Genomic DNA, 13674 nt, shown 5'->3' with positions numbered 1-13674 from the left:
AGATGGATTCACTAATGAATTTTACCAAATACATTTAAACAACAATTCATTCTAAGACCATATAAATTATTTGGAAAAATGGCAAAGCATCCTACCCAACTTCTTATATGATGCTGATACCTAAACAGGAGTCAAAACCATCAGCAGGCAATAGATGCAATGGAGATAAGCTAGAAACTTTCCAAATAAGATCAGGGGTGACATAAGGATGCCAATTATCACCACTATTAGTCAACATTGTACTAGATATGTTAGCCTGAGCAATAAGAGAAGAAAAAGAAATCGATGAAATTATAATAAGCAATGAGGAAAGAAAACTCTCATTCTTTGCAGATAATATGATGGTATATTTAGAGAATACAAGAGAATCAAATAAAAAATTATTTGAAACACTATCACATTGAATTATTATTTTATAATTTATAATTAATAATTATTACTATTAAATTAACATTAAAATTAACAAAGTTGCAGGTTATAAAATAAACCCACATTGTCAGTGTTTCTATATATCACCACAAAACGCAGTATCAAGAGATATAAAGGGAAATTCCATTCACCGAGATCAGAGATAGTAAGCATTAAAATTTAAGGATAGAAAGGTCCTCAGAGATCACTTGGTCAGTCGTATGTCATTTGTGTAGAGGAAGAGACTGATGCCCTGAAAAGTGACTTTAAGTGACTTTTTATCAAAGCTCACAAAATTTAAAAGTAGTTGAGGGAGGCACTGATACAACTGTGAATTTGTGTTGAACTTCTCCCATAATTTCACTCAACAATGAAATACGATCCTCCAGAAGTGATATAGGACAAAGGAAAATTGAACAAACCAAAGAAAACCCTCATTTCAAGTTCCTCTGGACACTCAGGTAGAGTTCTGTGGGAAACTAATATGACTGATGAGATCACGTCGTTACCCTTAAAACTCTGTCGGTTATTACTATTTAATAAGAAGAAATGATGAGCATTAAGAAGGCATTATTGTTGACGCAGCGCTTTACATATACTGTCATTTGATCACCGCAATAATCCTTTAAGAAGGATTATACTATTACCCCCATTTTTAAAATGTTAAAAAACGGCAGCAAAAGGAAGTGGTTCGCTCAGTCACAGGCGGAAGCTTCCTCCCTCCAGACGCAGTGCTGCTGCACTAAGCTAGTCCAGCTGCTTAGAAGGTAGTCTGTCCAGCAAATGCGGAGCGAGCCACGGGCACAGGGTCAGAGGGGAACCGCTGGACACAAGCACTACTAGAGGTAAAGAGTCCTCACCCGGCTAAGCACCATCCCGTCCAGAAGAATGCCTTCCACGGCCGACTCCGCGAGGCTATGCAGCAGGGTTCCGAAGGGTGTCACTGGGCGTGCATGCTTGTGTCCAAAGCTCTAGAGTAAAGTTACGGAGACTCCGGATTCCGCCACAACACACCTCGCCGCGCCCCCAGTCCAATTCTCGCGCTCTTCCCCACTTCGGTTCCCAGTAAACAGAGAATTCTTCCGAGCTCAAATCTCTCGTATTGGCCTCCAGTTCCCGCGATATTTTCAGAATGACCCGAGACTATGAGCTCATCACCCAGCGCCACTCGTTGAAAAATTTGACCCTTTCGTTAAAAGCATTTCCGGAATTTCCAACGGAAAGTACGAGCGAGGGTCAGACAGACACTGCGAGTTTCGATATAGGTTTGTGATTCAGTCTAGGGCGGTTTGTTAATGGTTTCCCTTTTGTCTTTCACCACTGAGTGCTCCTCTCCTTGGTAGTAAACATTTTTGTAGAATTCAAGGTGCTCTCGGGGTGGGTTGGGTGGAGTACATTGTTGGGTTTTGAGAAAAGACAAAACTTCTAAGGGAGCAGGGAAGCCCTGAGCCTTGCAATACAAGGGGAATTCCACTGCATTCCTCCTTTGCTTTCTAAACATTTCCCTGGGAGGACGAACCGGCCTGCTTTGAAGCAGACTTTTGTGAACATCATGCTGGGAGGAGCATCCATGCAGTGAACTCGCTACAAGAGAGAGGGCGCGTCGCCCGCCTCCTGCTGCGCCATCCTGCTGGCGAACCAGAATTCATTCTGGCCCAAACTCAAACCATCTCTTCCCCTCAGCCTCCTCACCCAAAGGAGTGACACCATACAGCGCACTGTCACATTCAAGATCCTTCAAGTATTTAAGCTTTCAATCACTTTCCCCCCCTCTATTGTTCTTTACAGTGACTACATTTTCCACGTATTTTTGGTTAACATTTCAACTTGATATGATCCATCTTCATTCCGTGGCACTCCCATTACCCAGACTGAAAACTTCTATGTCAACTTCCATTTTTCTCTTACTGATCCAGACGCCTAGGGAGTCTGTCAGGGCAAAATCTCTTGTAGCTATCCCCTACTCCCCTCACATTAACATCACCCTACCTACTTCAAATCTTATTTACCTTTCAGCAAAATGATCTGTCCTAGTATCCATCAATTAACAATGATAGCAACAGCTAGCTAAATTCTACACTCAATTGACCCTCACAGTGACCCTAATAAGTAGGTGCCATTATTAGCCATTTTATAAATGAAAAAACAGACCAAAAAATGTTAATGTGACTTGCCCAAGGATACACAGCTATTAAGTATCTTTAGGCAAAATTGAACTGTGGGTATTGCTCCAGATTCAGCATTCCACTCACTGTCCAGCAGCTCAAGATACTAAAATATCTTTTGTACAATTTTACTCCTTTGCACAAAAAATATTCAAGAATTCCACATTGCCAGAGGGTAAAATGCAGGTTTTACTATCTCTTCACTATCTAACTCCAAACCACCTTTCCAGCCTTCTTTCACAGTATTTCATTTCATGAACTGCATGTTCTAAAGATAATGACTAATTATATCAAAGCTTTTCCTAGCTGCTTGCATTTGTGCAGCCTGACTACACTTAGAATATTACCATCTCTTCATGAATCCTTCAAGATATAGCATAAATTGGGGCGGCTAGGTGGCACAGTGGATAGAGCACCGGCTCTGGAGTCAGGAGTACCTGAGTTCAAATTCAGCCTCAGACTCTTAATAATTACCTAGCTGTGTGGCCTTGGGCAAGCCACTTAACCCCATTGCTTAGCAACAAACAAACAAACTAAAAAAAAAAAGATATAGTATGAATCTAAAAGAAAAATTTACTATCCAGTGATAAGTTACTATAAATAAAAGTAACATTTAATGAACAGTATATATATTTTATAATGTACATGTTCCATTATGTGATTGAAAAAATAAAGAATGGCATATTTATGTAAATAAATTTAAAATCAAATGCTATCTCAGACAAAATATTGTTTATAGGCTCAACATAATAGAATGAGGTCATTTGAGAAACAAATATAAGTTTTGAAATTACCTATTGAATGTTCACAATTGTGTGTTTTAAGAAGAGACCTAATTTTCATCTTCTACTGGGTGGGAGATTAGGGAGAAAAATATTTCCTATACTTGCTTTTATTCATGAAAAAATAAAGTCAGTACTTCCAAACTCACAGTAACAATCTCTATTGGAGTATGCTTCATTTATCATAAACATTTTAAACAATTATTGAGGGCAAGAGCTAGTTTCACTTGATATATTTATAGAAAATGAAAAGCCAAAATATGGAAAAATTTTGCATGATTACACAGGTATAACAGGTATATCAAACTGCCTTCCTTCTTAATGTTGCAGGGGGACTCAAAAATTTAAAAATATTTTTACATAAGGGGTGGCTAGGTGGCACAGCCCTGGAGTCATGAGTTCAAATGTGGCCTCAGATCCTTAATAATTACCTAGCTGTGTGGCCTTGGGCAAGCCCATTGCCTTGCAAAGACTAAAAATAATATGTAATTGAGAAACAATAAAGTATTTTTAAAAAGGAATGTCAAGTAGAGGTAGCCGGTATTTTAAGGTATTCAGTGTTTCGAAGTAAAGTTTCCTTAAGTTAAAAAGTCTTTGCCAGTGCAAATTCAATACAGCATAAATGTTTCAACATTTTTTTTTCAACAATATCCTAAAGCTTTTCCAATCTGGTAGAATTATATTTCTTTAGTCTGAAATAAGGTAAATGGAACATGGAACACAACCAGTTGGGAAAACTGTCCTCAGAAAACAAGAATACTTAAGAATGCTATCTATTCTATGACTGGCAAAAGAATTCATTCTTTCCATTTAGCACTTGAAAAATCTTTTAAGATTATTTTAAAAGCATAGCAGACACACCATAGTTCATGAATGTAGCTTTAGCCATATTTTTTAGTCACTTCAGTCTTTTCTGTTTCTTTATGACCCCATTTAGAGTTGTCTTGTCTAAAATACTGGAGTGGTTTGCCAAGTCTTTCTACAGCTCATTTTACAGATGAGGAAACAAGCAAATAGGGTTAAGTGAGGCCAGATTAGAACCCAGGAAGATGAGCCTTCCTGACTTTAGGCCATCACTTTATCCACTGTGCCAAAATCCAAAACATACACCTCTTAATGTTTCTAGACTTCTAAAATAATGTGCTGTTTCTCAGTATCCTGTAACAATAGCTTACCACTTTTTAGCTTTATAAACAAAAAGGTTCTAACACCAACAATTACTGTACCAATGTGTACTTAAACAAGTGTTTTATTATGTTTAAATATGTTTATAATCTTCAGGGGTATAAACTCAGCATAGAAAATTAAATTGGAGGAACTGTAAATTAAGAAAAGTAATCATATACGTAAACTATATAAAATAAAATACAATTTCAAAAATAACATTTACATATGCATCCATACACATCTGTATAAACCAAGTTTAGCTACTAAAATATTCAGTCCATTACTGCAATGTCTTGTTAAATTTGTTTTTCTCAGACTTAACCTCCTATGTGAATGTTATTCAAATAAACATCCCTCTCAAGTTCTTCATTTTCAGTACTAGAGTTCCATGGTGACAATTCAAAAGATTAAATGAAATGGTAATTAAAATGTGATGCTATTGATTATAATATTAAAAATTAATTATTTTATATAAAAAATAGTGCTTCTCTCAAAAATATTCAAAAATGTGTTTTAGTTTCAAATCTAGCTATGCATTTAGTTATAGATCACTGACTTATGCCAGTAAAATACATAATTGAATCTTGTCATCTGATTAATAGTCATACATACAATCATATAAAACATATATATTATACTTTTTAATCTGGAAAATAATGCTATCATTTTTATGGTCTATTCATGAAACAGTTTGAAGAATGTCCAACACACTTTTGCTTTTATTGCTGCAGATTTTCTCATTGTCATATGACCTGGCTGTGAAACAGATGTTTTTGAAAGTTGCATTAACTTTTGATGCAATTACAATTGATGCAATTAAGGTACTAGGTACTGAAAAAAAAGTTAGAAAAACCTGGAAGTTATAGTATAGCTTTGAAAGGAATCAAGGTATTACCAGTCCTTTGTTCATTAAAATAATTTGTTGTTTATATGTTAAAACATAAAACATAAGATTATAATGTTACTTATAGGCAACAAAAAAATTGAAAATTCTCATTGGGTAATCCATTCAGATACCAATCAGATAACATAAGTTTTAGGTTTCAGTTATAAAAAAAAAAAAGCTTTGATATGAAAAACATCAGGGCAAATAAGATGAAATACTTTAAGAATAATTCATAATTTTTGGTTGACAGTGCCAAGATGGAAGGCTAAAGGCAGGGACTTGTCTGCGCTCTCCCCCAAACCACTTCAAATATCTTTAAATAATGACTAAACAAATTCTAGAGGGGCAGAACCCACAAAAATACTGGATAAACAATTTTCAAATTCAAGACAACTTGGAAGATCAGTGGGAAAGGTCTGTTGCACCAGGGTATGAGAGGAACACAGTGTAGTGTGGCAACACCAGAGCAAACAGGCCCCAGCAATCCAGGAGCAAGAAACAGGCAGTGGTGGCAGTTTCCACATGGTCAGCAGGAAAATTGTCATACCAGGATGAGAGTGGAGCATGTCCAGCAGAGACCTCAGCAGGGCACACCCTGCTGACCAGGTGCAGTCCTTGAGAACCACTGAATCATCAGACGTAAACACTTCTAGAGTTTTAGGTCCTCGGGCAGAAAAAGGGTCAAGAAGAAGATTACAGGGGTCCCCCTTTGCTTTCCCTGAGGCAGAACTCTTGTTTGCCCATACTCTGATCTGGGTCACAATCATGCATCCAAGTCCCAGAGAGAAAAGGAACAGCAGCACACTAGAATTTATTGCCACAAAGGAGCAGGGTCTTCTCCTCACAGGTCCAGAACAGATAGGAGGGCTTGTGGTCATCCACATACCAAAACACAGGCTAGGAGAGTAGTCAAAACCTCTCCTTAAATCATAAGACCTTGAAAGAATTGAAAACTTGCAGGTGTCTAAAAGTATTTCTAAAAACAGCTGCAAAAAAAACTTAAAAACTTGGGACAGTGTGCCCTCCATCCTGAAAGCAGAGCCCTTAATGAAGAGATAAAATCAAGTTATAGGCTGGAGAAATGAGCAAACAAGAAAAAAAAATCTGACCATAGACCGTTACCAGATAATAAGAACAAGTTACACACTCAGAAGAAGATATAATGGGGGCGGCTACGTGGTGTAGTGGATAAAGCCCCGGCCCTGGAGTCAGGAGTACCTGGGTTCAAATCCAGTCTTAGACAGTTAATAATTACCCAGCCGTGTGGCCTTGGGCAAGCCACTTAACCCCATTTGCCTTGCAAAAACCTAAAAAAAACCCCTTAAAAATAGATATAATGTCAAAGCTTCTATATCCAAAGCCTCGAAGAAAAATATGAATTGGTCTCAGGCCATGGAGGAGTTGAAAAAGAATTTTGAAAATCAAGTAAGGGAGGAAAAATTAGGAAGAGAAATGAGAGTGATGCAGGAAAATCATGAAAATAAGTCAGCAGCTTAGTGAAGGAGGCACAAAAAATACTGAAGAAAATAACATCTTAAAAACCAAGACTGGGTCAACGGCCAAATGGAAGAGGTAAAAGAAGTTCATTGAAGAAAATAATTCCTTAAAATTATAGAACTGAACAAAGGAAAGTTGATGACTTTGTGAGAAATCAAGAAACAATTAAACAAAAGCCAAAAGAATGAAAATCTATTAGAAAATGGAAATATCTCACTGGAAAAACAACTGATCTGGAAAATAGATCCAGAAGAAATATTTTTAAAATATTGGACTACCTGAATGTCATGATCAATAAAAAAGAGCTCAGACATCATCACTCAAGAAATCATCAAGGAAAACTGCAGAGGGAAAAGTATAAATTGAAACCAAACACCTCCTGAAAGAGATCCCAAAATGAAAATTGCCAGGAATATTCTAGTCAGATTTCAGAGCCTCCAGGTCAAGGAGAAAATGCTGTAAGCAGTCTGAAAGAAATAAGTTAATTATCATGAAACCACAGTCAGGATAACACAAGATCTATCATCTTCTACATCAAGGAAGGCAAAAGATCTTGGATTAAACTAAGAATAATCCAGCAAAATTGAACAAACTCAGGGGGAAAAAGTGGATATTCAAACTTTCCTAATGAAAAGCTGAATAGAAAATTTGATCTTCAAATATAAGACTCAAGTGAAGCATAAAAAGATAAACAGGAAAGGCAATGATGTATATATTTCTGCATGGGAAGATGATACTGATAACTCACATGAACTTTCATATTAGAGCAGATAAGAGCATATATAGATGAGAATCAGTTGGAAGTTGAATATGGAAGAGATAATATATTAAAAAGATGGAATTGAGGGATGAGAGCAGAATGTATTTGAAAAAAGGGAAAGGGGGAAGAGATTATAAAAAGTAAAAACATCACCTGTACAAAAATGTTCATAGCAGCTCTGTTTGTGGTGGCAAAGAAATGGAAACTGAGGGAATGTCCATCAATTGTGGAATGGCTTAAGAAACAGGTATGTGATGGAACACTATTATTCTATTAGAAACCAGGGGGATGGGAAATTGGGGAACCCTGGAAGGATTTGCATGAATTGATGCTGAGTGAGATGAGCAGAATCAGAAGAACATTGTACACCTTAATAGCAACATGGGAGTGATGATCCACCTTAATGGATTTGCTTATACCAACGGGGCAACAATCAGGCACAATTTTGGGAACACTGCTATGGAGAATATCATCTGTATCCTGAGAAAGAATTGTGGAATTTGAACAAAAACCAAAGACTATTATGTTTAATTTTCTAAGAAATGTTTTCTTATTATATAATTCTGCTATATCTCATACTATGTGTTTCTTCCTTAAGGATATTATTTCTCTCTCTTCACATTCAACTTAGATCAACGCATACTACGGGAATGATGTAAAGACTAACAAACTGCCTTCTGTGGGGGATGGGGGAGGGAAGCAAGACTGGAGGGGAAATTGTAAAACTCAAAATAAAATTAAAAAAGGAAAAGGGGAGGTAAACTAGAGTAAGTTACTTCACATAAAAGAGGCAAGAAAAAGTTTTTGCAGAGGCTGGGTGAGAGGCAGCTTGAGAGGGACTTAATGAGCCTTACTCTCACTGAAACTGGTTCAGAGAGGAAGAACATACACACTCAATTGGATATAGAAATCTATCTTACTCTAGAGAAAAGTAGGAGAGGTAGGAGATGCAAGAAAAGGGAGAGGGAGGTGATAAAAGGGAGGGAAGATTGTAGGAGGAGATAATCAGATGAAAAACGCTTTTAAGGAAGAACAGGATGAAAGGAAAAGAGAATAGAATAATAGGTGTGGGAGGAATAGGATGGTAGAAAATACAATTAGTAATATTAACTACAGTAAATAATATTGAAACAAGTTTCTCTGATAAACAGTAATTCATTTCTCAAGTAAAATTTATAAAAAAAAAAAAAGAACAATTCCCCAATTGATAAATGATCAAAAGATATAGTTTTCAGATAGGTCATCAATGCTCTCTTTGACCATATTTTTAAAAATGTCCTAACTCACTAGATAGGAGTAATGCAAATTAAAACAATTCTGAGAGATTTCCTTATACCTATTAGATTGCCAAACAGAACAGAAAGAGAAAATACAAATGCTGCAGTAGATATAGGGAAAATCAGATGTTAATGCACTATTGGAGGAACTGTGAAAAAATTCAATTCTATAGAGCAATTTGGAATTATTGACTGAAGGGCTATAAAATCATGTATACCTTTTGACTAGCAGTGCCACTACCATAACCATATTCCAGAAAAGATGAAAAATAGGAAGAAAAAGGACCTAAATGTATAAAGATAATCATAGCAGCTCTTTTATTATGACAAGGAACTAGAAATTGAGGAGATGCCCATCAGTTGGGGAATGTTTGAACAAATTTGTGCTATGTGTTTTGTGATAGAATATTGTGTTTAAAAAAATGAAGGATAGGATGCTTTCAGTTTAACATAGAAAGACTTATATGAGCACATGCAATAAGAAATGTATTATATACAAATAAACAGCAATACTGTAGGATGATCAGTTAAAAATGACTTACCTTTTCTGAGAAATGCTGTGACCCATGACAATGTTGAAGGACTTAAGATAAAGAATATTATCCGTCCTCAAAAACAAAGCTGATGGTATCTGAATACAGATTGAAGCAGATTGGGTTTTTTTTTTACTTTATTTTTCTTGAGTTTCTCTTTTTTTAGGGAGGAAGGGTTTATTTACTTTCACAACATAACTATCGTGGTCATATTTTTGCATGACAACCCATTTTTATCATATCTCAAAGCTTTCTCAATGAAAAGGGATTGGAGTGGGAAGAAGGAAGAGAATTCAAAACTCAAAGTTTTAAAACTGAATGTCACTTTTTTATATACAGGTAACTGGGGAAAAATTAAAGTATAAAAAATGAATATTTCACTACTTTTATAAAGGTTTTTTACAAATTGTTCAATTAAATTTGTCAACAGAAAACAGAAAAAATATGAAAAATATAATTTTAACTTTCCAGTAATTATACATTACATTTTAAAAAATATTTTTAAAATTGTAGACCACAACAATAATTATTAAACTAATGTTATTAAATAAATTTCCTATTTGTAGTTACAGTTGTCAAAAAAAATCTATTCTACCACAACAAAAAATGGATATTCACAATCTACAGAAAACAGAAAAACTTAAATTATATTAAATGGAAACTCTTAAGCAAAAATTTTTAATAAAAATATAAAAATATAGTTTAACAGATACATGTATCTTACAAAAATATTTTTAACTGTAAACTATAAAAATACTTATTAACAAAATATTAAAGTTTGCCAAGTCCAAATTCAAATATCTTCTTTTGAGAATTATTCATTGTTTGGTTTCCAATGTAGACTTAATTAGTGGTGGCAGTGGCTTTCCATAAAAATCTATATACAAATAAAAGAAACAAAGAAATAATTAATCCAAATTTACTACATTAACGTTCTTTAGCCAGGCAATCCTAGGTTTGAAGGAAAATTCAACACATTTCTTAGGTATTTTTACTAAAACAAAGTTTTAATCACTGGAATAAAAACCTGACTCTAAAATTGATTTAAGTTTGGCTTGGATTTTATTATAGCATCAAAAGGTAAGACAATCTAGCTGTACTTGCAGTCAAAGAGGAAATAACTATCCCAAGTAACTCTCTAATACTTCCTCACACTTTGGGAGAAATAGTACAACATTAACAGGCCCATCTGAAGATGAAAGAGGAATATATGTCTCATTTTTGTACTTCATAATAAATTATTATTCCTTTACTAATAAAAATGACTCAACTGCTTTTATTTCAGTTCAAATGACTAGCTTCAAAATGTTTACTACATTAACACAAAAGGAATAGATTTAAATATTATCAAGTAAAAATCTATCCAAAAGATATGCAATGATAAAGATATTTGTAAAGAAACATCACATAGCTGTCTTTCTTTTACTACTGAGGGGAACATTCCCAATAAAACCTTCTTAGAGCTAATATTCCTTAGTGAAATCCTCTCAGGGTTAAGAAATACTAACAAAAACAAACCATTTCAAATTTGTGTTGTTTTTTTTTAGTATATAAGCAGTTAAATGTATGTTTTCTTATATTCTACTTTTTTGCTTTTTATAAAAAATTTTGTAATATAATTCTAATATAATTTCTAATATAAAACAATATAATATTCATTTACAGTAAGCAGTTTCTTAAGAAAACTGATACTATCTGATTCTCTTCAGACAATTATCCTGTTTTTAATACTGACTGCTCTGTTTCTGTGCTAAAACAACAGTTAAGAATCCTAAATTTTAAAAAAGCATGTGATTTTTGGAGTCACATAATATTCACACATTATTACATCAGGGAACACGAAGTTTAAATGATACAATCTGTAAAAGGTGCTAGTAGTTCATTAATACATAAAGTGTATACATTAAATCTTTGCTTCTAAAGTTTGACTAATGTTTTCACTTTGTTTTTAGCAGTCATAAATGGTAATATCCATGTAAAATGAAGATACTAATTTTCTAAGAAAATTAAATTATACAAGTTAGCTAAAATCTCCAATGAAGTCTGTGCTTTAAATGTGTATATATGTGGATACAGCATAAGCCCTGGAGTCAGGTATACCTGAGTTCAAATCTGGCCTCAGACATTTAGTTGCCTTAGCTGTGTGACATTGGGCAAGTCACTTAACTCCATTGCCTCAAATCAATTTAAAAAAATATAATTGGGAAATGCTTGCTTAAAGAAATAAAACAATAATACAATAAAGAATGTTAATTTGTAGTTTTCTAAGTAAATATGTGGCTCCTAGGAATCCAGGGATCTTTTACTATTTTAGTTTGACATCCTGGTATGGGATATGCTGCTCAACACAGTTCATACTTTATAGGAAGAGTTATATGCATGTGCTAGTATATTTGGGAAAAAAATTCTAATTAGTTAGAATTCATCTCTGCTAAAATTTGTGATCTCCTTGTTTTTAGGTGATTACACATTTACAGAGGCTAGGCCAATTGTGCATGAATTCTGTCTGGTAAATCTTGCCAAACTAGAAAGGAAGTGTAGACCCATTTATAGATTGTGTACCTGTTATTTGTTTGAGAATTATATTTTTTTACGTTTTTACAAGGCAAATGGGGCTAAGTGGCTTGCCCAAGGCCACACAGCTAGGTAATTACTAAGTGTCTGAGACCAGATTTGAACCCAGGTACTCCTGACTCCAGGGCCGGTGCTTTATCCACTGCGCCACCTAGCCACCCCTGTCTGAGAATTATTAATGGGATCTTGTACCTGGATGAATTTATAGTCACAGCAACTCCTCAGAGGCCTTCTACAAAGTCATAAAAGGATAGTTACAGTCTGTATAATTGGAAAGATTTCCACAAATTTTTAATTCTTCAAATATTGAAATGAATTTAGAATCAAAGCATCCACTAAAGAATATGGAAATGGCCTTTATATATCACCTGAGCTAAAGAGAACTTAAATGTCTTATCTTCAGATTGGAGGAGAGTTTTGTTTATGACCATCACAAATGAGAAGGCATATTCCCAGTTTTCAAAAATTTTTTTTCCTTAAGTAAATGCCTAATAACAAAGCTTAAATGAAAAATTTCCTTGATCATTAATTTTTAAGGTAATCAAAGGAAATGATGAACCAAATGAATTCATTCCTAACTTTTTTGTATTAGCTCTACCTTTAATTTCCACTGGCAACTTACTGCTTCTTAGTAGGTTCTAGCAAGAAGAGAAGATATTATTTGTCAGCTTCTTTGGAAAAAGAAAGTCTAGTGGTAAAACTCATGTTTAAATTAAGTATTTTGGGAATTATTTCTTAAATTATATGTCCTGAATTTTCCTTCACAATAAGGTATAGAGTTGATTTTAGAAAGATGCTGTACAGACTTAGGAATTTTTGTAAATTAAATAGTATTCATTAACAAATATACAGTACATAAAAGATATTCATGAACAGAAATCTGTAAAAACTAAATGTTTTAAATGTTTTAAATCTTTCAATGCAAAACTGTTATCTCTTTATCGAAACTAAAATTTAACAAGATACACTAAAAATATCTAATATCTAAAATATTCAGTTGTCTAAAATATTATTTTTTGTGTTCTCTTGATTAAAAAACAGTAACAAAATTCTCAGGGGGAAGAGATTTTTTTCACTGTGTGATAATGTGATACAAATTTCTAATATTTTATATCTTAAAATTCAGTTCTGATTTATTGAGAAATATATGTTTTCCTAACTCAATTCAGCATTTCAGATAAATTTTAAAACAGAAATATTGGGTTCATTTAATTTGTGATTTGCACTAAAAAACAAGTCTAAATGGCTATTCTATGGCTATTCTAAATCAAGAGGAAGCAAAAGTTTGGCCTTCAAAAGACATAAAGAATTCTAATTATTTCATTTATGTACATGCTTCTGAAAAAAATCTTGAAAGTCCAAGAAATTGGAGATAATTGGAATGGCAAGAAAATGCCCTAATTTTATACATTTTTAAACCATTTCAAATTTGCCTGATAGAGCTATATATCAAACATAAGACTTTCTTCCAATAAAGACAAATCTATTGACTATACCAAGAGAACAAGGAGTTGGATGACTTTAGTAGATGCTTGAATCAAACTACAGTGGATTGCTTCCACAAAAGTACTTTCCAATACTTCATCATGAATGGAACCAACCTTGCATTTACAATTCAATCAACA

General features: G+C 34.1%; 2 protein-coding genes across 4 annotated transcripts in view; both read right to left on the bottom strand.

The window, feature by feature from the left end:
* NSUN3 (NOP2/Sun RNA methyltransferase 3) overlaps positions 1-13674 on the bottom strand; it is a 114246-nt gene that overhangs the window by 93937 nt on the left and 6635 nt on the right. The window contains exon 1 of one of the 3 annotated variants that reach the window (XM_074192300.1): positions 1269-1507. The exons of 1 other annotated variant lie outside the window; for it this stretch is intronic. In XM_074192300.1, the coding sequence (XP_074048401.1) occupies positions 1269-1283 (15 nt within the window). In that variant the 5' untranslated portion in view covers positions 1284-1507. Of the gene's footprint in view, positions 1-1268; positions 1508-13674 lie in introns of those variants that run through there. One more of the 3 variants, XM_074192301.1, reaches the window with a different exon arrangement.
* The window catches only part of ARL13B (ARF like GTPase 13B), a 58021-nt gene continuing 51515 nt past the window's right edge, over positions 7169-13674 (bottom strand). The window contains exon 9 of the mRNA XM_074192298.1: positions 7169-10352. Coding sequence (XP_074048399.1) covers positions 10294-10352 — 59 coding nt within the window. The 3' untranslated portion in view covers positions 7169-10293. The remainder of the gene's footprint in view (positions 10353-13674) is intronic.

Source organism: Macrotis lagotis, chromosome 6, assembly GCF_037893015.1.
Source record: "Macrotis lagotis isolate mMagLag1 chromosome 6, bilby.v1.9.chrom.fasta, whole genome shotgun sequence".
In the NCBI taxonomy this organism is placed as follows: Eukaryota; Metazoa; Chordata; class Mammalia; order Peramelemorphia; family Peramelidae; genus Macrotis; species Macrotis lagotis.
Note: the sequence above shows the minus strand (reverse complement) of the source record. Positions and strands in the feature narration are given on the sequence as shown.